At 39.0% G+C, this 27134-nt stretch overlaps 1 protein-coding gene across 3 annotated transcripts; it reads right to left on the reverse strand.

Moving 5' to 3' along the window:
• Positions 1-7105: 7105 nt before the first annotated feature.
• On the reverse strand, positions 7106-25988 carry DUSP11 (dual specificity phosphatase 11). Of its 3 annotated transcripts, XM_081068396.1 has the most exons (9): positions 25724-25988; positions 24246-24321; positions 21293-21424; positions 18234-18357; positions 15042-15102; positions 9480-9526; positions 9123-9198; positions 8721-8897; positions 7150-8186 (listed from the first exon to the last, which is right to left on the reverse strand). In XM_081068396.1, exons 1-9 carry the CDS (start codon positions 25825-25827, stop codon positions 7991-7993), a joined length of 993 nt encoding a protein of 330 aa, XP_080924522.1. In that variant the 5' UTR covers positions 25828-25988; the 3' UTR covers positions 7150-7990. The 3 variants fall into 3 exon arrangements, with proteins under 3 accessions (XP_080924524.1, XP_080924522.1, XP_080924523.1); XM_081068398.1 differs by lacking the exon at positions 8721-8897 and having other exon boundaries at positions 7106-8186; XM_081068397.1 differs by lacking the exon at positions 9480-9526 and having other exon boundaries at positions 7156-8186; positions 9123-9188; positions 25724-25960.
• Positions 25989-27134: the final 1146 nt, after the last annotated feature.

Genomic DNA, 27134 nt, shown 5'->3' on the forward strand with positions numbered 1-27134 from the left:
CCATTCATAGTAGCTTGAAGTTGTCTCTGTTCAGAGCAGCTTGTCTGTAACCACCAAAAGCTAGAAACAACCCAAATGTTCATCAAGTGAGTGAATAGATAAACAAATTGTACATCCATGCAATGGACTGCAACTTGGGAATAAAAAGAATCAACTATTGCTACATACTATAACAGGGATGAATCTCAAAATAGTTATGCTAAATTTAAAAAGCCAGACATAAAAATACTACATGCTGTATGATTCCATTTATATAACACTAGTCTATAGTGACAGAAAGCAGATCAGCAGTTGCTTGGGTAGAGGGTATGGGGTGGCAAAGGGGAATTACAAAGGGGCACAAGGAAATGGGGTAATAGGTATGTTTGATCTTAACTGTGGTAATGGTTTCATGGATGTATACATGTCAAACGTATCAAATGGTATACTTTAAAAATGTAGTGTATTGTACATCAATCATATTTCTAAAGTTCACTTTAAAATCACAAGACAACACTATATCTGTATTAGAATAGCTAGAAAAGAAAAAAACAGACAATACTGTGCTGGTGAGGATGTAAATGACCAAACTCTTATACCTTATTGCCAGGATTATAAAACAGTACAGCCATTTTGGAAATGTTTGGTAGTTTCTTACAAAATTAAACTTACAGCTACTTACTCCATAGCAGCAATGCCACTCCACCCAGAGGAAAACATATATGCTCATAAAAACCTGTACACAAATGTTTATAGCATCTTTGTTCGTAAGTCAAAAACTGGAAACCCAATCCTTCAACTGGCAGATGGGTAAACAAACTGGGGTATATCCATACAACAGAGTACTAACTCAGCAATAAAAAGGAAGGAACTATGGGTCCACTCAGTGACATGGATGAATCTCAAAAGCATGCTAAATGAAAGAAGTCACATTCAAAAGGTTATATACTGTATGATTCTGCTTACATGACATTCTATAAAAGGCAAAACTACAGGGAACTGAAAACAAATCAGTGGTTGCCAGGTCTGGGGTTGGTAGGAGCAGTTGGGTTACAAAGTGACATGAGTGAATTACCAGTGGTGATGAAACTGTTCTCAATTATAGTTACAAAACGGAATGCATTTGTCAAAACTCATAGAATTGTACACTTAAAAAAGGATGCATTTTACGGTTTTTCAAAAAGGCATCTCAGAGGTAAAGATGATCCTTTTACCTACAGCTGCACAGGAAGAGAGATCATTACGTATCATAAAATTAGTTCAAAAGATCTGATTTGATGAAGTGTTAACTGAGAACTCTCCTAAGAATATCAACCTTGTTCTCCCCTGCAATAATATAGACTTGCATAAATATACGTAAGTGTTATCATCTGTTAAAGTAAATCTAACCTTGGTAGTGTTATCTGAACAAGTAGGTCATAGAAGACACCCAGACTCCAAAAACTATTCCCATGTCCTGAGAAAATAACCCACAAAATGAAACCTGTACTTCTTGAAAAACTGTTATGTTGGACGTAATTGACATTTCTGTATTCCTAAAAGATGAATATGTGTGGGATCTCAGTGTCCAATCAGCGGAAGAGCTCTGGTACTTCCTGCTCTCATGCATAGTTGAACATTAAAAAGTATGACTTTGCCAGATTTATTAACAAATACTAGTGTCTTACCTAGGTCCTACAAAGCAGAGCCTGAGGCAAGGATTAAAGTGCTGGTGTTTTATTTGGGTGGTGAGAGTGAGGAAAAAAGAGAAATGAAGCAAGGAAAGATGGAAAGCAACGTGAGGAAATGTATTACCTTCCCGGTAGACTTCACAAGGAACCAGAAGGAAACAGGTTGTTTGGTATGTGTTTGCTCAGCAGGCTGGACTTTCCCCGGGAAGCTTGAAAGGAAAAAACCATGCCTGAGAGTAGTCCACAGAAGAAAGCCAGGAGGGGGAATTTGCCTGTCAGGCTCCTCCTGTCTCTTGTGTTTCATTATTCCAAGATCTCTACTGTGGGAGCTTGTTGTCATTCAGCAGCCTAACTGTCTGTGCCCTCGTACCTGCCCCTAAAGAAAGGAGAGTCCGAGAAACTGATCCTTTCAGGGACTTTGCCTCACCTTTGTGCTTACACCTTATATCTCCCTTTTTGGCCCCAAAGGATGGCTGGTTAGTCAATGACGGGTAAGATTCCTTGAGGGAGGAACACCTAAGAGAAGCACAGTTGCATAGGAGCCATCTGGAGAACTTCTGGGGTTGATAGAGGTGGACACAGACACCCCCCTAAGGAGAGCTTCTGCCTCTGTGGCTATATTCCTTCCCACACCTGCTTGGGAAGAGATTCAATGATGTGATAACCTCAGTTCTCCATCTATTCATATGCATAAAGTTTTTGTCCCTTGGAGAAGTACATACATCTTGAGACTTACAGTTCTGGCTGCCTGCAGGCAAGGGTGATTGGCTTGAATCAGTTTCCTAGTATAAAGTGTGAAATTCACAGATCTTGAGATTAACAAGCTTTACTTTCTCATTTGTTAACCAATAAAAGCTATGCATTGGCCTGATTCGGGACTCAGTCCTTGAGGCTGGAGTCCTTTGGCCTCTCTTGCACTCTATTTTGGGCTACAGTCTTTCTTAACCCTGCGCCGCCCTTCTCGCTTCCCACAGCTCTTGTCGTGCAGGATGCGACAGGAGCTGACTCCTTCACACTTCTGATCATCTCACACTTCAGTGGCAGCTCAGAAAACCAGATCCTGTGGCCCATAGTGTGGCATTTCCTCCGACTCTAAAGTGGAGGGATGTGGTGTGGGGGTTGGAAGGGCCATGCAGGCCCAGTTTAAGCAGGGCTCTAGTCAGCTCTGGGAGCACAATACTGGCAAGGCAATAAAGAAGTGTGGTGCAGGTGGCAGATGGCACCTTCATGAAGGAGGAGGGGGTTGAAGGAACCTGAGACCATGCTTGGAGCCTGTGTTTCACAGAACAGGAGATATGAATGAAATAAATGCTAAACAATGACACAAGGTACAGTGTAGAAAAAGAAATCAGTAGAGGAGTAGAGTTGGGAGAAGGCTCTAGTGAGATGGGGCTTCAAAAATGAGAATGGTTTGCTCACAGAAACCACAAGAGAACCATTATAGCCAAGCAAACAACTTGAAAGACAAAGACATGGTGGAATAAACATGCACAACACAACGTACTCAGGAAACGACCGGCACACTGACAAATGGGAGAGGAATATCGCAGTGAAACATCGGCTGGGAGTCAGATCACAGAAAGCCTTGTCAAGGACTTAGAAGTGGCTCCTGAAGGCCATTAGCCATGCAAGATTTCCAATGGGAATGACATGAATGAATTTGTTTCCAGGACATAATTCTGGGGCAGTTATTAAAAGTTATTAGAAGTATGCTAGAAAGGTGGTTCAGACAGGACCCTGGATGGGATCCCCTCCACAATAGGAATGTTTGTGGTTGACAGAGTAGGACCAAATCATGACTTAGGGTACTCAATGGCCTACACTCATGGGACATGATGCATAAAAATCAACTTACCGGACTGAGGAGAAATCCAAAACCCACTTTTATTGGCTCATTTATAGTCTCATTACACTGGCTGGACTAAACTCATGCCTATGTCTCTACTCCCTGACCAAAATGACAGTAAGGGCATTTTTACAGATTGAAAACTCACAAGAGAATGGGAGATGACAAAATGGTAGATGAGAGAGAGCAATAAAATTATCAAAGATGGTAGTGGTCAGAATGGAGAAAAATAAAATGTAAATGCATACAGCATGGGGAAAGGAAACAAAAGGCAAGCTGACCACCTTATTACAAATCTACCACAACACAACCAGGGTGTCCATCAGCTTAAAATGCCACAATTCTTAGTACAGAGAAATGTGCAAAGGTCACCAGATATTTCAAGAATACCTCCAACATAAGAGACAATAAACAGGAAAAAGAAAAATGAAAACAGTAGATGCAGGGAACAGAAGAAACCTAAAAATACTGATAACTTGAGGGCAAAGATAATACATCCATTAAAAATAGAATCAATTCACAAATATGTTTTCCTCTAATCTGAACATCATCGGCCTTGTGTATTTGCATGTCTTTCCTTAAGAAAAAGAATCAGTCAGTTGAACTTCAAAGAATTTTCAGAATATGCTAAAATTTGGGTAAGGACTTTGACAGAACATAGAGGTTTTAATGGGTACTTGTTACAGTTAGTGGTGATAATCACTTGTCAGAACATATTTTTCTTGCAAAATTAATAAAATTATCTAAGCGTTATTTAAAATGAAATGCCTGGGGAAAACATCATTTGGAAAATAAGAACTAGTTCTTGGAAATTAAAAATGTATATAAAAAATGCATAAATAGCAGAAAATGTAAACTATCAATAGAAGAATAGAAAATAAAGCTGAGGAAATTCTCTTGGTTTAAAAAAAGCAAAAAGGTTAAAAATAGAAAATAAGAGAAACAATATATTATTAACCTAGAGGTACATTTCAGAAAATCCAATATTCAACTAACAGAAGTTCCTGGAAAAGAAAATTGGATAAAGTAAAAAGAAAATTTCTCAGATGCACATAAGTTGCCAGACTGAAAGAGCTCACTAAGTATCTAGCATTATGAATAATAGTAAAAAAAAAAAAAAAATACCCACACTAAGGCATATCATGAAATTTCAGGAAATCTGAGATAAAGAAGATCCTAAAGCTTTCAGAAAGAAAAATTGTAGGTCACAGATAAAAGCTCTGGAATCAGAATAGCACAGGGTTTCAACAACAACAAACGTGGAAAACAATGAATAAATGCATTTGAAAGTGTCTACCTATAATTCTGTAATTTATCAAATTATCAATGCAGTTTAACAATAAAATAAACCCATTGCAGAAATGCAAATCTCAAAAAATTTACATCCCATTAACCCTCCTTGGGAAGCTACAGGAGGATATATTCCACCAAACAGGGAAGAAAATCACAAAAGCAGTGGCTATGGGGTCCAGGAAACAGAAGAGGGTATAAGAAATGACCAGGGCGAAGGTGAGGAGAAATCCCAGGGAAAGAGCTATGCCCCAGGTGTAGAGAACCACCAATGTGCCTATCATGGGCTGAGTTGTGCCTTCCCAAAATTCGTATGTTGAAGCTATCTTAACCCCCAGGACCTTAGAATGTGATTATTATTTGGAGATAGTCTTTAAAGAGGTAAATAAGTTTGTATGGGGTCGTAAAGGTGGGCACTAATCCAATATAACTGGTGTCCTTATAAGATAGGGAAATCTCGACACAGACACAGAAGGAAGACCATGGAAAGACACAGAGAGAAGATGGCTATCTATAAACAAAGAAGAAAGGCCTCAGAAACCAACCCTGCTGACACCTTGATTTCAGACTTCCAGCCTCTGGAACTGTGAGAAAATAAATTTCTACTGTTTAAGCCACCCAGTCTGTGGTACTTTGTTATGGTAGCCCTAGCAAACTAACACAGCATCCAACCTGGAACAGGTCAAGAAGGTTCCAGGAAAGATTTTAAATAAAAAAGAATCTGATGTGTTCATCTTATCCATGTTAAGAGAAATGTTATAATGGTGTTAGAGATTTGAGGATGAATTAGTGATAGGTCCATAGGAAAAGAAGCACACAAATTAGGAAAAAATGAAGGGGACAAAAATGGTGCAAGAAAGGAAACATAATCATGGTACACTATGGCTCAGAGGTGAGTAATATTTACCTAGTAAATAACTTGAACTTAGAATATCGATTTAACCAAAAGCTGGGAAATAACTATACTGAAAAAATGAGGCAACATAAGTGTGCGTGTGGGTAGATGATGTTTTTAAAAAGCTAAATCCTCATCTTCCACAGTAGGAAGTCAATAGATAATACCACAAACTGAAAAATCAAGAAGTGGCAATACAAGCATAGTATTTAAATATGGAGGCAAATGCAGAATACCAAAATCCTTAGTGACTGCCTTTGGGGTTGTGGGTGGTGGTGGCTGGGGACTATTCTTTTTCATGGTAACCTTGGTAGAACTATTTGAACTTTAAACTACTCATATGTGCTTTTTCTAACAAAAATAAAATTTAAAAGCTTAAACAGAACATTAAAGACCTTTTGAAAAGGAGTTGCTGGTCCTTTCAGCCAGAAAACTTTAAATGGTCCGGTGTGAGCAGAAGCCAGAACTACACTCTACTGAACAACAAATGAGACACAAGACAGGAAAAGGAGACTAGTTTTTAACAAGCCTGTTGATAACTGAAACAAGAGGAAAGGGACAATAGTGTCATGAAAGGTTTTTTGAAGGTGGCAGTGCTTATATGAAGACACTTCTGCTGGCAAGGTCCTCCTTAGAAACTGCCTGCCAAGGAACCATTAGAACTATAAGACTAGCAGATTCCCATACCTGCTCCTGCTTGTTCTTTTTACCTCATCAGTTGTCTTCTTCCCATTTCTTTTCCAGTGAGCCTTCAGGATGTATCCTGGGGGACAATTTCACAAGAGCAGCCTTTTAGCAAGAACTCTTGTATCTCTGTTAAATGTGGTAGGTAGAGAAAAACTTGATAAGCCATCACTTAGATGAAGGGTAGCAACTTGACTGGGCTACCTAATTAGACACAGACCAGGGCAGTGGTTGAATTACAGGACTTCCTTAGGGTCAGGTTCCGTATGTCGTTCATATATAAAAGAGCAGAGAGACAACAACTATCACATGAAGAATCAGACGTTCTGATACAAATGTTGAAAATCAGAGGCTTTAAAAAAATCAAGCCAAATTGCTGAAATATTCATCAAATATCTACCAAGGCTCATGATGTCATGATGATGAGACACTCCCCCTGCCCCTTTTTCCGCCTCCCCCCGCCCTGCCGACTCCAGTTCAAGCCGTTGTTTCTTAGTCTAGTTGTGTAAGTAAGACACAGCTGCATGGCCCATGCTGGTATTACGAGGCTTGCACTGAATCGAACCGCTGACCTCGGCGTTAGGAGCATGGTGCTCCAACCACCTGAGCCACCGGCCGGCCCAGTGAGACATTTTCTTAAACAAACAAAGGTTCTGGCTTCCTTTGCAACTAAAAATAATGAACAACTCTCAAGTGATCCATCTGTGTGTTCTAGAGGTATAAGGCAAAACAGACAATTTAGAAAAAGACAAGGTCAAGGCACCACTCCACTGTGAGACGCAAGTGGAGAAAGATCCCAGCAAGTTATGTTTAATAGAGAAGCAAAAACACAAGGAGCCATGCAAGTCTTCCAGACATCCCAGGCTTTATATGTCGTATCCTATTCTGTTCATTAAGCAACCTTTACTGTCTATAAAAGTTTTCAAGTTTTCTGAATTGTTCTACCCAGTTGATCCCAATTACCCTGTCAGGTAAATTACCCAGTTTATCAATCAGTCTCTCCCATCCAATTGACAATCAATCCCTAAAAGTTTATCCATTTCTGTGTTAGATGGTATATCTGACAATTCAGTAAAAGGAAGCTGGTCAAATCCCACAACAGAATGTCAAAGAAAGAAATGGATAACCACAAAAATACCACAACTAATTACAAATAATGATTAGATTCCAAAGAGATTGTCTCCTAGGTAGATTTTAATAGAAATCTTGAACAGTTAGGGGTTAAAAAAAAAGATACCCTTAATGATTGGGTTAAAATTAGAACATGGCAAAATAGAACATGACTAAAAACTTCTGTATACACATATACATATCACAAGTCTAGTCAAAAGGAAATACATAGAAAAGATAGAATTTTAAAAAATTATGTAAAAGGGATGATCTTTATCAGTTCTAGAATAACATCTTTTAAAAAAATTTAAGACTGGAACAATATAACTTCTTTCAATGTTGTAAACACTGCAAATTTATCAGCAGAGTTAAGTATCAATATAATTTTTCCATAAGTTTGAACATATAAGGGAGAAGTAAAACAGTTTTTATAAACCTCATTTGACCTGATCTTATAAAAAGTCACTCCAGCTGTCTTCCTCCTGTCTCCAGATAGATTTCCAGGACAGGTTTGTGTCACTCGGTCCACCCACAATAGCTTCGATAGGATAGTCCATAGTAACTGCCAGGATACCATCTTTTATTCTGGACTACTTGACTGGCATTTGGCTTTACATTCCATGAATACCTTCTTTGTAAATAGTCCTCCCTGGGAGGACCACGAGGACGGTTATGGCCTCTGTGGTAAACGTTCTGATTCTGTGAAAATTTTCTTAAAACAAAGCAAAAAATTGTAAACTATTATTAATTTTAATAAAATACATAATAAACTTATAAAATAATACATATTCTGGTTCTACTGTTTTCTACCTGTGTGATCTTAGCAGAAAAATTGCTTAATCTTTGGATTTCTTAATTCTTCATTTATCTATTCAAATCCTTGGCAAATTTCTCTACTAGAATTTTACTATTTTCCCTATAATTTATATTTACTCTTTAAATAACAATCTTCCTTATTCTGAAAACTATACCACTATTAACGTAGCCAAAGAATGCAAGATCCTTCTTGGAAGTCACATCAAATTATTATTGGCTTAAACTGTTTATAGTCAATGAAAATTTCTAAGTCCCTTTCCCAATTGCCTCTGAAAAGTCACATATTCCTCATCCCATATATGATTTTCCAGCCCTAAATTCAATCAATAAGAAAACATCAATTCCTCACCATTATCATAACGTGTTTGCACTAATTTACAATATTATTGATTTCTAATGTCAATTTTAGAAAAAGGGAAAGCAGGGATACCTTACTGACTGCTGCAAATCTTGGGTCTGGGTGTGGAAATGCCGAGAAGGTGTTGGGTAACCTTGGGTCCAATGTATGTTATTGCTAGGTCCTTGGTTATTAGTGGTGTGGACTGGTTCCATCATATATGTTGAGTATTCACAAGCACTTGGTCTGGATACACTAGAATCCCGATCCCTCAAAAAGAATGTTTTTATACACAGTGTGACTGGTTTCCAAATTTGGTAGCCAATTTAGTGTCTACATTTCAGCCCTTGAAACTAACAATCCCATTCTCCCCACCCATTCCTATTTGTTTAGGTTTCCCTGGGCAAATAAACAAGAAGAATGGGTATATGCAACTTAAATGATATAAAAACAGATCGCCTTAACCACAAATCTCACATATAAAATGCAACTTACTTTCTGATGGGACCATTCTGAAGGTCTTCAATGTAGTTTTGTCTCTCTAAGCAATGTCCCCGGCACCTATTGAATACTGAGGAATTGAAGAACTGTTAAAAATAACTGTACGAAAAGCAAACAAACCTTTTCCAGAGACAGCAGTTCAAAGGTGAAATCCACTGACTAATTATCCAGGCTGTTAAATCTCACTATTTCCAGATACATCACTTTATAAACTTTTCGTAAAAGATTATCTTATGTCAGAACAATGAACTACAAACTTTTCTTTTTTTTTCTCCAAAATGTGACATTCATCTACACTTCCACCTTCAACTTTTATCAAAAGGGAAAAATGGTGACAAGCCTTGTACTTACATTCAATTGCATCATCTGGCCTCATGCCTTCTACATCAATCAAATATCTAACAAAACAACATAATTCGAGTCATTTATATATAAAAAGAAAAAAATCAAGTTTTTTCAGAAAGGTCCAATTTCATTTACAAATATAAAAATCCTAAGAAAATATCAGTTCATCTAATCCTATAATTATTAAATAACAAAACGACATGACCACAAAAAGGCTTTATGCCAAGAATACAAGGATGACCTAACTTTAGGAAATCTATTAATAAAATTATTTAAATTAACACAACAATTTAATAAAATGAAAGAGAAGAAAATACAGAGCCAAATCATCAGGTGTTAAAAAATGTATCTGGGGTGGGCCGGTTGGTTCAGTTGGTTAGAGCGAGGTGCTCATAACACCAACGTTGCCAGTTCAATTCCCCAATAAAAATTTTAAAAAATGTATCTGATAAAATACAAGTCATTTTTTTTAATTGGGGAATATTGGGGAACAGTGTGTTTTTCCAGGACCCATCAGCTCCAAGTCAAGTCGTTGTTTTCAATCTAGTTATGGAGGGCGCAGCTCAGCTCCAAGTGGTTGTCTTCAATCTAACTGTGGAGGGCGCAGCTCACTGGCCCATGTGGCAACTGAACTGGCAACTGGTGTTATGAGTACTGTGCTCTAATCAACTGAGCCAACCAGCTGTTCAAAAGTCATGTGGTTTTTTTTTTTTTTTTTTTTTTTTTAATTGGGGAAGGGGAACAGGACTTTATTGGGGAACAGTGAGTACTTCCAGGACTTTTTTCCAAGTCAAGTTTTGTCCTTTCAAATTAGTTGTGGAGGGTGCTGTTCAACTTCAAGTTGTTGTCCTTTCAGTCTTAGTTGTGGCGGGCACAGCTCAGCTCCAGGCCCAGTTGCCGTTGCTAGTTGCAGGAGGCGCTGCCCACCATCCCTTGCGGGAGTTGAACTGGCAACCTTGTGGTTGAGAGCCCAGTGGCCCATGTGGGAATTGAACCAGCAGCCTTCAGAATTAGGAGCATGGAGCTCTAACCGCCTGAGCCACTGGGCCGGCCCCTAAAAGTCATTTTTGATCAAAATGCTTTGTTCACTAAAAACAGGAGACTCACTTACTATGACAGAATATTTACCAGGAATCAATAAATAGCAAAGACAAATTGGGAAAAATATTAGTATCGTATCTAAAAAATATTATCTAACCTACTGCATGAGCCAGAAACTTGAGTCACCATCGTCAGCCATTTCTTCCTTGTCTTCATCTTCAACCCCACCACCTCCTTAACACTATTACTTAAATGCCTCTAGAATATGTCCACATCTTTCTACCAAAATGACTATCACACCCTGATCCAAGCCACCATTATGCCTCAATTTCTACAAGAGCCTCCTAACTTGTCTACTTGCTTCCACTCGTTGCCCCCCGAGTGTATTCCCCACTCAGTACCAAAATGATAGGCTGAAACCGCAAACTTCATTATGTTCCACACGCTCACCCTCCGGAGTACCACAGAAACTGTTCTGTAACAGAAAAAGTTCTATGGCTTTCTATTACTCTTAAAGTCTAAAACCTTAAACATAGGCCTGCACGATCTAGCTCCTACACATACTTCCAGCTCCATTTAAAAATTTTTTTATTAATTTCAGGTAATAGTTAGACATTTAAAACTCCTAATAAAGTTATAACCCACCCTCCAAGCAACTACCTCTCTGACATCTTACATAGCTGTTACAATACCATCGACTATCTTCCCTATGTTGTACTCCACATCCCGTGACTACATAAATACTTATATATTTAGTTATAGTTGACATTCACTATTATTCTACTTCAGCTCTTGAGGTGTATAGCCCATTGGTCAGGCATCTACACAGTCTATGACGTGATCCCCCTGATAAGTCCAGTGCCCATCTGGCACCTTACATGTTCTTTACAGCATTGTTGATTATATTCCCCATACTATATTAACTATCAATTTGTATTTCTTAATGCCTTCACCTTTTCCACCCTGACCGCAACCCCATTTACAACTATAACACTGATAAATCTAGTACCTATATGACACCATACCTAGTTATTATAATATTGTTGACTATATTCCTTATGCTATACCCCACATCCCCATGACTACTGTATAACAACCAACTTGTACTTAATCCTTTCCCCTTTCACCCATCCTTAACCCCTCACTCATCCTTAACCCCTCTCCCATCTTAAAGAAGTCCCTCTAAAATTCCTTGTAATACTGGTTTGGTGGTGATGAAATCCTTCAGCTTTTTCTTGTCTGGGAAACTCCTTATCTGTCCTCAATTCTAAATGACAGCCTTGCTGAGTAGAGCAATCTTGGTTGTATGTCGTTGCTTTTCATCACTTGGAATATTTCCTGACACTCTCTTCTTGCCTGCAAAGTTTCTGTTGAGAAATCAGCTGACAGTCTTATGGGCGCTCCCTTGTAGGTAACTAACTGCTTTTCTCTTGCTGCTGTTTAGATTCTTTGTATTTAACCTTTGGCATTTTAATTACGATGTGTCTTGGTGTTGACCTCTTTGAGTTTATCTTGTTTGGGACTCTGTTATTCCTGGGCTCGTGTGTCCTTTTCCTTCAGGTTAGGGAAGTTTCTGTCATTGTTTCTTCAAATAGGTTTTCAATTCCTTGCTTTCTCTTTTCTCCTTCTGGTACCCTTAAAATGTGAATGTTGGTATGCTTGATATTGTCCTGGAGGCCCCTTCAACTCTCCTCAATTTTTTAGATTCTTTTTGTTGTTCTGGTTGGGTGTTTTCTGCTACCTTATCTTCTACATTGCTGGTTGGATCCTCTGCTTCATCTAATCTACTCTTGATTCCTCGTAATATATTCTTCATTTCCATTATTGTATCCTTTATTTCTGACTGGTTCTTTTTTTATGGTTTCCATCTCCATTATTATGCTTCCTATCTGTCTGTTGAAGTTCTCCCTGAGATCATTGAGCATTCTTATAACCAGTGTTTGCAACTCTTTGTCTGATAGATTGCTTATTTCCGTTTCGCTTAGCTATTTTTCTGGAGCTTTGTTCTGTTATTTGGGACATGTTTCTTTGTCTCCCCATTTTGGCTACCTCCCTGTGTTTGTTTCTATGTGCTAGGTAGAGCTGCTATGTCTTCCAATCTTAGTAGTGCGGCCTTATGTGGGGTTCAGTGGCGCAGCTTTCTGGTCTTATGCTCCAGGTGTGTCCAGGTGTGTGGGTTGTGTGTGCTCTCCTCTTACAGTTGAGACTTAGTTGAAAATTGCCCATCAATGTGAGGGACTGACCCTTGGGTTTACTGGTTGTAAGGACTGGCCTTGATTTCAGTGGAAGAATTATTGTGCAGAGGCTGACCCTACGGAGCAGGACCTGTCTCAGCAGAATTCTGGTGCCTGCCCAATCTGCTCCATGGGTGTGTCGTACTTGGAGGTAGCTGGGTGATGCTCCAGTTTGTTTTGAAGCTGGCCACTGGAGGCACCAGCCCCAGGACCATCTGGGAGGGGATTCGCTGGAGGTTTACTTCAGCCACTGCCCATGTCCCACCCAGGACTACCCAGTGGGAGCCAGAAAGAAATCTATAGATGGCTGCCGCTGGTGCTGTGCTTGGAAGTGCCTTGAGAGGCCAAGCCACGAACCAAGGCTGGCTTGGCCTAAGTGCCAGCTTAGGGCTGCTTAGCCAGAGGTACAGGACATACTCAAGGCAAATACTGCTTATCTGGGTTCTGCAAACCTTTGAGAGACCCTAGGAAAGTCTGAAGCTTGAGCCAAGGCAGGTGGTCTGCACGAAAAAGCTACTGAAAGCAGTCTGGGTGTGCCTGAAAGTTGGGCGGGGCCAGATCTCAAATCGCCAGGGCGTAGCAAACTAACAGGGGAGACTCAGAAATGGTGGCTGCCTGTGTTCACATGCAGGGAAAGGGGAGGACTTAACAAAGAAACAATGGCCTCCACCAGCTACCCAGTCCAGGAGAAAGCCATCTCTCCAGCCCGTCTCAAGCCAGACAACTAAATTCCCCACCATCTGTCCCTGCTGCTTCTCCAGCTATTGCCCCAGCGCTAGAACTCAGAACATGTGATTCCGTTGGTGGGTAAGTCTGCACACCCCATCCCTTTAAGAGAAGCACCTGTGAGTGCAGGTGTACTCAGTCTCAGTCAGTCACAATCTCCACTGGTTTTCACAGCCAGAAATTATGGGGACTTTTCTTCCTGACACTGGAACCCTGGGCCGGAATCTCTCGCTCCTCTAGGGGATGGGGAGGGGACCCCCACAGCCAAAATAGCCCTCCCGATCTTTAACAGTCACACAGGTGTGGGACTAGCCCGTTCTGCATCTCTGACCTTCCTACCAGTCTGGAGGTGGCTTCTTCTGCAAGTCCTTAGTTGAAAGGCTTCAGTTCAACTTGATTTTAGGTGATTCTCAATAATGGTTGTTTTGTACATTAGTTATAATTTTGATGTGGTTGTGAGAGAAGGTAAACACAGTGTTTAACTACTGTGCCATCTTGGTTGTTCTCCCCCCAGCTCCATTTTGATACCATACTTCCCCCATGGCCCAGCCTCCCTGGTCAGTTCCTCCAACACAGTATATGCTTTCCTGTTATGGGATCTTCACCATTCCAGAATTGTCTCTCCAATGTCCCTATCTTGTTGCTACCTACTCATCCTTTAGATATTAGCTCAAACATCCCCATGGAAACCTTCTCTAATCTCCATGATGAGGTCAAATCCTATTAATATGTTCTCATAGTACCATGTCCCTCTCTTTCTTGGCACTTGTCAGAGTTGTAATTCTATATGCATTTGTGTGATTCTTGAATAGCTATTACCTCTCTAGACTAGTAGGGTCCAAAAGGACTTGCCAAGTCTCTTTGTGCCCAAAGTCTCACAAGTCTTTTTGCTAGCACCCCACATAGTGCTTACACATATCAGATGCTAAACAAATATTTTTGGAATGAACAAATATAAATATCCACAAAAAGCATAATGGCATAAACTCTTTGATTCAGAAATTCCATTCTGAATAAAATTATATTTGAGACAATAGCATATATAGTCTAAGATGTTCATGGAGGAATATTCAATATTTCAATGTTTTATGATATCAAAATCTTCTGATTTTTAAGTTCATCAATTAGCAAAGGAATAATGCACCCTTTAAAAAGAATGAGGTCTCCAAATACTTTCATAGGAAGATGTCTAACATATATTGAATTGTAAAACAGAATGTCTAAATATTATACCAATATACAGAGGGTGCCAAAAAAATATATAAACATTTTAAGAAAGGGAAAAACTGTATTAAAATTGTAATAATCAATATATACCGATAACAAAAGATGAATACAAGTCATGTGTATATATTTTTTTGGCACTCCCGGTATACCATATGCTTGTATCTGCATTTTTAAAGTGTGAAAAAATAGGTACCAAATCATTACTGGTGATAATCGAGGTGAAGGACTGTTTTCTACTTCACACATTTCTGTGCCAATTACATTTTTTACAATTAGTTCGCATTACTGTTTACAAAAAAACCACTTAAACATGGTCTGCCTCTTGGGGTTGGCAACTCACCTGCAGATGAGGTAGCCAGTCCTGTTTAAACCATGGGTACAGTGGACGCCAATAAGTTTATCTATAAAGTAGGGAATATAGAGTTAAATAAATGAAGTAGAAACCCTAAAAACAAATTACACAATCTTATTTTCTGAAGAGTAACATTTATTAGTTATAACACTAGCGCTGCCCTGAAAATAAATAATTCTGAAGAGAAACGTGTTTTTTTAGGAACATACTATAAACAATCATGTAATATAAAGTCAAAATTCATTGTCTCTGGGAAATTTTGCATAGTCCCCAGTTAGACACAATAGTGTAAACTGAGAAATGCCTGGTCAGATACTAACAATAAAACTGCTTTGAGACAAACCCATTTGTCTTAATATAGAATGCTCATCAGTAATTGACTGAATTATAGAAAAAGAGAGTTAAAGAAAAACAGGCTGTATGAAAAATGAAATGTGTTTGAGTGAAACAAATGGAATGCCTTAATTTTTAATACTGAATGCTAAAGAGAACATTTTCTATAGTACTCCCGAGTTCCCAAGGCACTTCCAGGCCTCCTCTCATTTGCTGCTTAACTGCTACAGGTCTATGTGCCTGGTGAATGAAGTACTCATAAGCACTCGGATAAACACTTTGTAGTTTACAATGAGAAAAGCAAGACTTGGAGATTTAAGACTAGGCTATACAGCAGGCATCAGAACAAAGATGAGAATGAAATCTAAGATTTTTCCAACTATGCTATAGGATTTCTAAGTCCATCATTTAAAAAAAATCATATGAGAAACTAAATGGAAAAACAACATGTAATAATTCACCGCAAAATTTATGCGTGTGAGTAGGTGGTGTCTGGTAGGAAGGCACTCACCATCTCCTGCCTAGACGACTACCTAGTTCTACTCTCTTGTATTTCAATTGATCCTCTATATGGAAGATGTCCTTCCTAAAATATATACTTGGCTGGGTTGCTCCCTTGCTGAAAAATTTTCGTTTTGCAAGGAATAAAGCCCAAATGTGTAGCATAGCATTTAGAACTCTTTATAAATAAGCATCAATCTGTCTCACTGAACTGTAAATCCAGTGATCTGAACTGACTTACAAGGACCTACATGATCCACAGCCTCCTGCTCCTTGCCAACCTCTCTGATTCCATTTTCTACTGCTTTAACTTTACTCACTCTCCCTGCTCCAGCCACACTGCCTCCTCAATAGTCCTCAAACATTCTGAGGATAGTCATGCCTCAGGGACTTTGCACCTACTATTCCCTCTGCTTTACAACACTACCCACTTGCCTCCCCCAGATATCCAATGGCTTGGCTCCTCCTTTCCATGAAGACTCTGCTAAAATGGTATCTTCATAAACATATGAATTCTATGCCCTTTCACACTACTATCTAACGGCGCCAGAGACCACCTCTCCATGCCACAAGTTTAAGCCCTGTGCCTTTTTCTAGCTATTCCCAATACCTGAGCTGGCCTTTCCTCATTCTGGTAAAATCCTCTTTCCCCCCAGCCTGGCTCAAACATTGACTCCTCGGTAAGGCCTTCCTAAATCTCTATCTTCCTAATGCACTTAACTTATTCTTTTATTATAATTGACCCACTGTCTTACAGTTACATGTTTATCTTCCTAGATAACTGTAACGTTCTAATGAACAAAGACTGCTGTTCACCTCTGAGTCCCCGTACCCTAACAATAAACCTAAAAGGCTCTCAAGTGTTTACTGAATAATTTATTTTCTGTGTCTCTACCAGTTCTAGGGAGGGGATTATGTAGGCTCCTCCTCTTCTTCAGTGAGCCTGGTATCTGTGGGAGGGGCTTATAGCAGAGGTAGCCCAATGGATCATAAGCCAGGTCCCGAGCCCGCTACAGCAGGGAGCACTGCAAGACACAGTGAAGTTAGCACAACGCAAGCAGAAGATGAGTACGGGGGTCAGCCTATGCAACAGACTATACTCAGTGTAACGTGAACATCAAGGTCACACACATGTTCTCATGCACTCTTTCAGCCCTCACAGAAACAGATGGAACACTTTATAGTAATTCCAGACAAAGGAGCCTGGAAGCAGTGAGCAGGCCGGCAGCTGCACCCTAGTATCTTAAAGAGGCAATATTTCTGTGACTACAGTTAACACAAATAAGATAATTTACCTCTGCAGACATTGTGGTTATCACAGGCAAAGCCCAACCTCTCAAGTTTTAAAGCACAGGGGAGATCTATGATCAGGGCTTAAGATATTTAAGAGCTAGTGCCTACATTAAGAGACCAGGTTATAGTTGGAAAATTTATCTTAAAACCCATTGACCCCCCCCCCCCCACCTCACACCCCCTATCTTCCCATCTCCATTCTAGTCTTTCTCCCCTACTCTGTTTATTTGCATATACACACACAGTTATATGGCATATTTACTACGTTAGATTTACTTAATAAAGAGTACACCCCTTAAGCTAAATTTAGGAAGAGGGCAAAACGAACACTTGTCCTCTGGGTGAGTGGCTTCCCAAAGAAAAAAGATTCCTGTCTAAAAATACGGCAAATGCCATGTTCCTTCTGATAGTCAGATGCCAGAAAAAGGCAACTGAATGCTTAAAATTTAGAAGCTATTAACTATTTTCAACAGAGTAAGGTAGATTTTAAAGCAGGAACAAGAAAACACCACCCTCTTTAAGTTCTTCCTGTCTGAAGATTAAGAATAAGAGGTGGCAGTGCCCTTCCTCACTTGCACCCGAAGTGGAAAAACAGCAGAATTATCTTAAATTAAGTACACATGATGAGGATGTAGCTCCACTAGTCAGTCCACTCCGTTTTCTTCTGCTTCTAGGCGTCTGTCTCACTCCAAATCTTTGCCTTTTGTTTACTCCAAGAAGCTGAGATTCTAATCTTTTCTTCCACTCACCTCTTATCCAATAAATAAGACAAATGAACATATTTATTTTAATATATATATTTCCCATTCAAATTTTTTAGAAAAGAGATGAGTGAGCTAGTGCAGTTCACATGTCTCACTAAATCCACTTTCCAAACTAAATTACTTATTTGTAACCATAAAAAGAAAAAATGACTTACTCTATCAGTACCACTTGGTATGTCCACATTATCAAACATAAGGCCTAATTTCAGAACTATTAAAAATATTTAAAAATCCCCAATCCCATTCAAAATGCACACCAAAGTTCAGGTAAGAAAAAAAATAAACTCACCGTTATCTTTATTTTCTTTCAAAAACCCATTAACAGCACACTTGAATTTAAAAATAGTGTCATCATCAGGTACCTGATGCCCAACTGTATAAATCTTTAAGTAAGGAACAGTTTCTGGTAAGTCCTATAAGGCAAAACCATGAAAATATATATTATTTCTTCTGTAGGAAAATAATTAAAAATTAATTAGAAGAGCCAGAATATAAACCAAGAGATTATAATAAATTTAGTATCTCAGTAATTCTGATGAAACAGACATTTTTTCCAAAGCTGCTTTAATCAGAAAGTATCACTTGATTTTCATTAAAACTACAGAATGGATAGTCAATAAGTATATAAAACTGAAAGCAAAATTCATGTGAATGAATGCATATATAACTAAAAATTGTATGAATAGTTCTACCTAATATTTTATATTTCAAGGGTCATGAAGCAGCTGTGATTTAAATAAAATAGAATCAGAAAAACTTGGATTTGAATTGTGAGACAGTAAATTCCTATTTGGCACTATTGAGAACTACTATTCTTGGGGTGGGAGAAAGTAGATACTGATAAAAGCCAGAAGTTAAAAAAAAATCCTATAGCTCTGAATTTAATCCTGTAGTTCTGAAGTATGAGCCTATGGTGTATTTTATATTAAAAACAAACATACAAACACATTTCCTAACTGTGACCACTGAAAAAGTGTAGGAACAACTGATGTCATGTTATGTCTAAAGGACTCAGGAATCAAACTGAGAAGCTCCAACTGGCCAAAGATAGGGCCTCAATTTGTGCCTCAATAAGAATACCTGCAAAGAAATCCATAACGATACAAAAAAATAAAAGCTAACTGGTCACTACTAGAGGATGTTAGTGAATCAACTCACTATTTTGAAAACTGATAAAAGGAAAGAATCACACCTCTACAACTGGGCAGCCAAATAGTTGATGAGGGAAAGCTTCTCTTGATAGAAATATACCCAGATTATAAAAGAAAAGAACAACAGAAATCATCACTTTTGAAGCCCCAACTGAATTAATGGATATAGGCATCAATCATTAGTGACTTAGTTACTATTACAGAAAGAGGCCATCACTTGCATGTCTGCATAGAAAAACATGTTATCTATCACCTATAAAAATGTCTTGCAAAAAAAGAAAAAATAAATCAAGCCTGAATCTGATCAAGCTTCTAGATCCAACAATCAATTTACAAGAAAAGGACTGAAGAATATGTTAACAACCCATGGGGATGCAATCACCAAAATCTATATGGGACAAACTACCTGGTTTCTTCAGAAAATAAAATTCAAGAGGGGAAATAAAAGAACGTGAGAGAGAGACATGGAGGGAGAACCTATAGATTAAATAAGACTTCAGATACCTAACAATCAAATGCAAAATGTGGAACTTATTTGGATCTAATTCAAATTCTCAAAAACAAGTTTTTAATGACATTTAGAAGACAACTGTAAATTTGTGTGCTGACTGGATATTTAATATTAAAGAATGATATTAAGGAATAAAAGTCCTTTACTTTAAACATGTATACAAAAAATGTGCAATTGAAATGATAGATCCGGAATCTGCTTCAAAGTAACACGAAATGTGGTGAAACAGGAGTGTAGATGAAACACGGTATCAGTTGATAAATATTAAAGCTGGATGAGTTCATGGGAGTACAACAAGCACTCTACAGTATTATGTCTACTCCTATACATGTTTAAAATTTATATAACTGTTTAAAAACAAGAAGACACTGGAAAACAGTCTAGTGGTTTCTCAAAGGTTAAACAGAACTATCATATGATCCAACAACTCCATTTCTACTTATACATCTAAAATAACCCAAAGCAGGGATTTGAACAAGTATTTGCAAAACCCATGTTCATAGCACCATGATTCATAATAGCCAAAAAGTGGAAACAACCCAAGTGGCCATCAACAGATGAATGGATAAAGAAAATACGGTACATACACACATGGAATATTATTCAGCTCTGAAAAGGAGTGTCATTTTATTACATGCTATAACATGGATGAACCTCGAAAACATGTTTAGTGAAATAATCCAGACAAAGGACAAATAATGTATGATTCTACTTCTATGAGGTACATAGCATAGGCAAATTCACAGAGACAGAAAATAAGAGTTGAGGGGAGGGGAAATGAGGTTGTTATTGCTTAATGGTTACAGTGCTTTTGTTGAGGAGAATGAAAAAGTTTTGCTTATAAACAGTGGTGGTGGTTACACTGTGAAGTATTTAATGCCACTGAATTGGACACTTGTGGTTCAAATGACAAATGTCATTTATGTATATTTTACCACAATAAAAAAAGAACTGAGTTCAAGCTTTAATTCTTCCTTTTCTAAGCCTCAGCTTCATCATTTGTAAAATTAGTAATTGTGATATTTATCCTCCGAGCTTAGTGCAGAGTGAGCACTCAGTAGGATATATCAGTACTACTACTACTTCATCAGCAAAGGACTGTGTGGATTAACTAAGTCAAGGTATGTGAAATTACTTTTTAAACGGCAAACTACTACATAAATATTAACAAACATTGGGTGTTATTGTTTTCCAAGGCCATGGAACTGCTCAGAATTCTTCCCCACAGATATGCCATATGGGCTAACAGAATATATGGGGTTTGCATTACACCAAAAGGTGTTAGGAAAAGCAAGTATACATCTTTGAGAACAACTTGTCTTTTACCGTGATGTTTATACAGGCTCAGACAACTGCTTAACACAAGTGCTAAAGACATAATGAATATTCCTTTCTTTCCTTTTAGGCTACTACTATGCTTTCTAAAAGTTTACTTCATTTTCAGAATACAAAACACAGAAGCTCATAGAATTTAAGCACATACAGAGCCTACTGCCAAATTTCGAGTTCAATTCATGTCTTTAATCTCATTTTGAGACAGCAATTAGTTATGTGTAATTAAGGAAACTACTTGGTTCCCTGTTTGAACCCATGAAAGAAGGCCTGGATTCATCTTAGCATAAGGTGATAACTACTAATTACTATGAATTATTATAGAATCAATTTTCAATTGAGGTTTCCACTTACCTCTGGTTTATAATAGCGGTGAGTATACGTTAAATCAATAATCAGTCCAAGTTCTTCATTCTGTTCTTGGATTTTGTTAAAAAGATCCAAGGGAGAAAAACGTTCTTCTGGAACAAGATTCTCTTCAAAACTCTGTCAGAGACAATGAAATAATAAGAAACAGCAAAGGTATACTTAGAATCCTTTATTACATGATCCATTTATTCAAGCCCTGTGATGCTAATATACAATGAGACGCAAAGGCAAGTTCACGTTTCTGAAATTGACAAGCTATGTTACAGTCCTTTCTTCCAGACAGATTGGAGAGAAGAAAATAAATTTAGATCTATATATTTATTTCTATGTTTGTTTCATGTTGATCTCCTACCAGATTGTAAACCCCAGAAGGCAGGGACCACATCAATTTTGTACACCACTGCACCTCTAGCTCCAAGGGGAGTGCCTACACATAGGTACTTAAAAATGCTTCTTCAATGTCTCTATATTGAAGAATGGCTTTCACTGCTAAGTATTCTTTGTGTACTTGGCTTATTTATGTACTCTGTTCCATTGATCTTATTGGTTATTCAAGTGCCAGCAAAACCCTGTTGTGTTTTTTTTTTTAATTAGTTTTTAGAGCACTTTTAGGTTCCCAGTAAAACTGAGCAGAATATTCAGAGTTCCCACTTACACCCTCTCCTTTACCCCACACAGCCTTCCCCGCCATCAACATTCCACACTAGTGTACATTTGTTAGAATCAATGAACCAACACTGACACATCATTATCAATAGAAGTTCATGGTTTACATTATGAATCATTCTGTTTTGTAATTCCATGGGTTTTGACCAATTTATAATGATGTGTATTTACCGTTATAGCATTATACAGAATAGTTTCACTGCCCTAAAAATCCTGTGTTCCAGCAACTTTTAATATGGTTTAGTATCTGGTAGGGCTAGATGACCCCCTTCCACCATTCTTCTTCTTTTTCAGAATTTTCCTGGTTATTTACGTTTATTTTTCTATCTGAGTTTTAGAATCAGCCTATTGGAGATGTTAAACTTACAAATTAACTTAGGAAGATTTAACAGATTCATGACGTTGAGTCTTCCACATAATACTGTAAAAGTTTTGAAGAGTAAATGAATTACAAGGCAGACAAAATAATTTCCAGTTTCTTGAAGACTTGGAGCTGATGGGATCAATGATCATCTCGAGCTATCTGAAAAATAACTAACTTTAGAAAATGAAATAAGTCACACCCTGTAGGAAGCCTCCTTGATTAACTCTGTTATTATTTTCCCCTCCTTTGAATTCCTAGGTGTTTCTTGCCATCATATTTATCTGACACGTAACATATTCTATTTTATATTCCAGTGTGCTTGAGAAGTGACTGTCAAGGATTGAGGCTGCTTTTCCACGGGTGACTTCCCTAAAACACATGGGAAACCAATGTCACATTTCACTGCCACACAGGGGTAATTACGTCATCTCCCTCACTCTACTGGATGAATAGGGACTGCATGGGGAGTGGTTACACAGCTTTGTAATCTCCTTTATGGTGCTTTAAACAATCCCAGCACTGAATAAAATCACTTGAGTATACAGAGCTACAAGAGGCTTTTAATAATGACATCACATAGGGAAGATTTGTGGCTGTGTGGAGGAAAGGAAACTGAAGAGACTGCCTGTTTTCTCTCTTGCTGATATACTTTCAGGCAAGGGACTAAGCGGGCACCCTTATAAAACCTCAGGAATACACACGTTCAGAGGCCATGGAGTAGGGACTTGAGGAGTCAGGCCAACTGCATAGAGAGGAGGAGGACCATACGAGACAATTCACAGCAACTGCAAATGTGGGTGGGGAGTCCATTCATTCAACAACAGGTTATTAAATATTTCTTATATGTCAAACACCATGCTTTGGTGTTGGTGGACGTGAATGAGAACCATGTTCATCTTGATGAAACGACAAATTTTTAAGCCCAGAGATGCAGAAGAACTGACATAGTAGGTGAAGAAGAAACTATGACCTGAGTCACAAATTAAATTCCCAATACATTCAAAGTGCGCTTTTCCTGATCCTAATCCATACTATGCTGGGCAGTTTAATGAGACATCGTATCTCTTCTCACCTTTTGTACAATTGATGAAATACTTTCCCCACCTATTGCTTTCTTAGTTCAAACAAAAAACACAATTTTCAGAATTTCCATGCCGAAATCCTAACCTTGCTGATCTAGGACATTTTTTTGGTGGTAATGATGGGAGTGACGGGATCTCACTGGCATTTACCTGGGTGGGGTCAAGGATGCTAGACATCTTGCCAAATCAGAACAGTCCTACAAATGTGTCGCATACCTGAATGACTCCTGAATGTCCTCAACTGTTCATAATTATCTAAGCCTTAGATACTAATGCTGTTTCACAAATAAACACAAAGGGTTTTTCCAGTTTTAACATACATTGAATTTTCCTGAATAGTAATCACCTTACTAACCAAGTGAAGACTACATTTTGTTTTATTTGGAAGACTACTAAGAGCTGTGCACTGTCATGGAAACTCCTACCACTAAGGCCACATAACCCATCCAGATCAGTCTGCATTTGCAGTTTCTGCATTCACGGTGCAAGTAACTACTTCTTTATAACTAGTACAGTCACCCCTAAAGATTTACAAAATAAAATATAAATACATTACTTTATCATAAATTCTTTTACTTATTACTTAAAGTAATAATTTTTTTCTTTAAAATTAAGTATGGAAGTAGGTCGTATTTATCTACGATGGGAGCCAAGGGGTCTTACTGGCATTTAGTGGGTGGGGTCAATTTTCATTTCAGGAAAGTAAAGGGTGGATTACAAAGTATTTGCTATCAAAAGAGAAAATGGAGTATGATAGGACTTAGAATCAGTGTTCTACAGGGTGAATTCAGATTTCCGAAAGAATATTGAATTAACTTTTGCTTACCTTCTTCAAAGGAACTTTGAAAGCAATGAAACGAGTCCCAGGCATCCGCTGTCCAACTGGGAGGTAGTCTTTCCACCTATTAATACATTTTTTGTTAGCCAGATTGTATGTCAGCCTGTCTCCCTGCAGCCTGAAGACTCCTTGAAAATGGAAGTAACATCCCACACACTAAGTCCCTTCTTCTCTCTGCTGTACTTATTCAACCCCGCCTAGTAACAACCTGTACTTCCTTTCTTCCTGTTTCCCCATCTTGAAAACAGATACAAGGCAACAAAACCGTGCCAAGTTTTCAACAAAATACGGCACACCTAAAAACCACAGACGGGCAGAACTTCTGAAACCCTGATAAAACCTAGCCTCGTCCTGAACACTAAGGTGTCACTAAGACATACATGTCGACTGAAAATAATTTAAATTCAATTCTTTCCCTTCAAAGTTTATTTTTTTTGTTCTCATATAACTCATGCCGTCAAATTCCATCAGTAGGGAACTTCAAGTTGGCGTTTTAAAAGAAAACGAAGAGGGACTGTGACCGTTCCTTGACAATGCTAGGAGTCACAGTGAAAATGTGCGAGCTGCCTTCTGTCGGGTGCCTCAGCACGCAGTCAAGTTGATTCAGTATAACAAGCATGCAAAATGAGGGCAAACGTGGCACACGTTGGGGCAGGAGAAGCAGACAAGATTCTAGACCATACAGTCTTAAGGGTCACGGGAGAGCTTGTTTTCATTCTGGAAACAACGCTTTTGAGCGATGTTTGTGAGCTATGTTCCAGTTCACCTATTAAAAAGACTTCTTATGCGAAGAACGGGTTGGAAGGAAACAAGAGGAAACATACGTACACTAGTTAGGACCTGACTGCAATAGGTAGAGCAAGTTCTGGATTAGGACGCTGACCGATTCAAAATGTTTTCAGGACTTAATGCGGCATGAGACGGAAGAAAAGAAGGTCTCAAGCAACAAAAAAAGAGTTCACTGCACCGATGACCAAAGCCTCAAAATTAATCACCCGAACCTGCAGGAAAAGGTCTTTCCTACGAGAGCTGTCAGGAAGCAACAGCATGCCCTTCGTGAGTCCGGCACACAGCAGAAAGTTCGGCGGCAAAGGTGGGTTTTTTTTTTCACTCAGACTCAGTTCTTATTCCTCCCATTTTCTGGGCCAAAATAACACAGTTCCAGGAATTCAGGGAGACTCCATTTTGGTAACTAATGGGTGTCCCCAAGGCGGACGGTTCCATGCGGAAGAAACAGTCCCTCGGCACTTTCCCCGAAGGGCAATGGCCAGAGCCTCCCCTTTAAAAGGGTGGGAGAAATCACAACATCGCAGACGGTCCCTTTTGGCTACCGGGGGGCGGATCAGCGAAAGGGTCAATGCCTCCTGGAAGTGACGGCCGGGCCAAGCGCGCAGCGACAGTGACGGGCACACGCCCAGGCCCAAGAGCAGAGCGGACAGGGCTGCGCGAGCCGTGGGGCAAATTACCTTTCGGGGATATGGTTTCCGCCCTTCTTCCGCTTGACTGAGGCACGTCCAGAGAAGACGCGTCCCTGGTCCCAGCTGCCGCGGGCATGACGCCACTGGCTCATGGGGGCCCCCAAATGCCGCCCACCAAACACCCAAGGCGCCCAAAGAGCCAGTCCAACCCCCGCCCGCTCCAAAACAAGACGCCGGACCGGAAGAGTCGAGGCAGCTCCCAGGCTCCTTTGCTACTGCGACTGCGCCGCCGCCGTCGTGATGACGTCACTCCGCAGGCTGACTGAGAAACGGGCTTAATAAACGGGGCTCTGGTGGCTGCAGTGCCCTCCCTGGCCGGCGGCCGGCAGCAGAGGTGCATGAGCTCCCGGACGCACCCTTCGGAATTCAAACACTGCCGCTTACGGAATGAAAAATCCTACTCCTCTACTTCCTTGTGTGGCTCTCTTAGATAGTTCCAAGTGCTTCCGTGCACACTTGTTGTATAGTTTATACAAATATTTGTTTGTACATATATGGACATCCTCTATTTCATACAAAAGCAGCAGACTATACATATTCTACAGTATATCTCGGATTCCGATTTTTCCCAGTCAATTTATGTGTACATTCTATTATTTTTAATGGCTGCGTAGTATCCCACTGATCATAAACACCACCATAATTTATATAACCAGTTCAATATCGATGGACTTTTAGGTGTTTTCAGTTTTTTTGTTCTCCATTACAGAAAGGCTGCAATGTAAACGTCCTTAAACATATATACAACTATATCTAAATTCCAGAAGTAGAATTGCTGGAATGAAGGATATGCAAAACAAATTTTTGAAAGATACTGCCTAATTACCCTCCTCAATCTACACCCCTACTCAAAGGAAATTTTTATTGGGTTCCTATCATATGCCAGGTATCATGCTAGAGGATAACAGCATGTATTTACATTTAGAAAATACAAAAAATAACTGGGAGACAAGAAAGGAGCTCAAGTCTAAAATGTCCACACAATATCAGACATGGAGATCTGTACCTGTTAGAAAAAATCTCTGATTTCTGTTACAAGTGAAACAGCAAAGACCTACTACATGTCCTACAGTAGGTCCAAAGGCAGAATAAAATACTAAATTCCAGATTAAACTGTAGATAATTATAATAGCAAATGTTTTTTTGTGTTTTTCCACTTTTTAGTTTCTAATTTCTGAAAGTATCTTACATACAAGGTTAGTAACATTCACAACCTTTTGAGAGCTAGGTAAATGGAGGGTCAGAAAGGTCAGAGTTATTGAATGAATGAATGAATGAATGAATGAATGAATGGGTATAAAGATCACTAGCTTTAACATTTCTGGGACAGTCACATTCTAACCAAATTTAGATCCACAAACATTTACAATTCTGAAGACTTCCACATAATTTAAAATGA

This window comes from Rhinolophus hipposideros (assembly GCF_964194185.1).
Source record: "Rhinolophus hipposideros genome assembly, chromosome: 12".
Classification (NCBI taxonomy): domain Eukaryota; kingdom Metazoa; phylum Chordata; class Mammalia; order Chiroptera; family Rhinolophidae; genus Rhinolophus; species Rhinolophus hipposideros.

What these genes read in the sequence shown, in the direction of transcription:
- DUSP11 (XM_081068396.1), bottom strand. Translation starts at nt 25,827, where the DNA reads ATGAGCCAGTGGCGTCATGCCCGCGGCAGCTGGGACCAGGGACGCGTC. An exon ending in GAAAGAAAATAAAGATAACG is followed by an intron (nt 15,103 to 18,233) that starts GTGAGTTTATTT and finishes CCTACTTTATAG; the next exon opens with ATAAACTTATTGGCGTCCAC. An exon ending in GCCAGATGATGCAATTGAAT is followed by an intron (nt 9,199 to 9,479) that starts GTAAGTACAAGG and finishes TCAATTCCTCAG; the next exon opens with TATTCAATAGGTGCCGGGGA.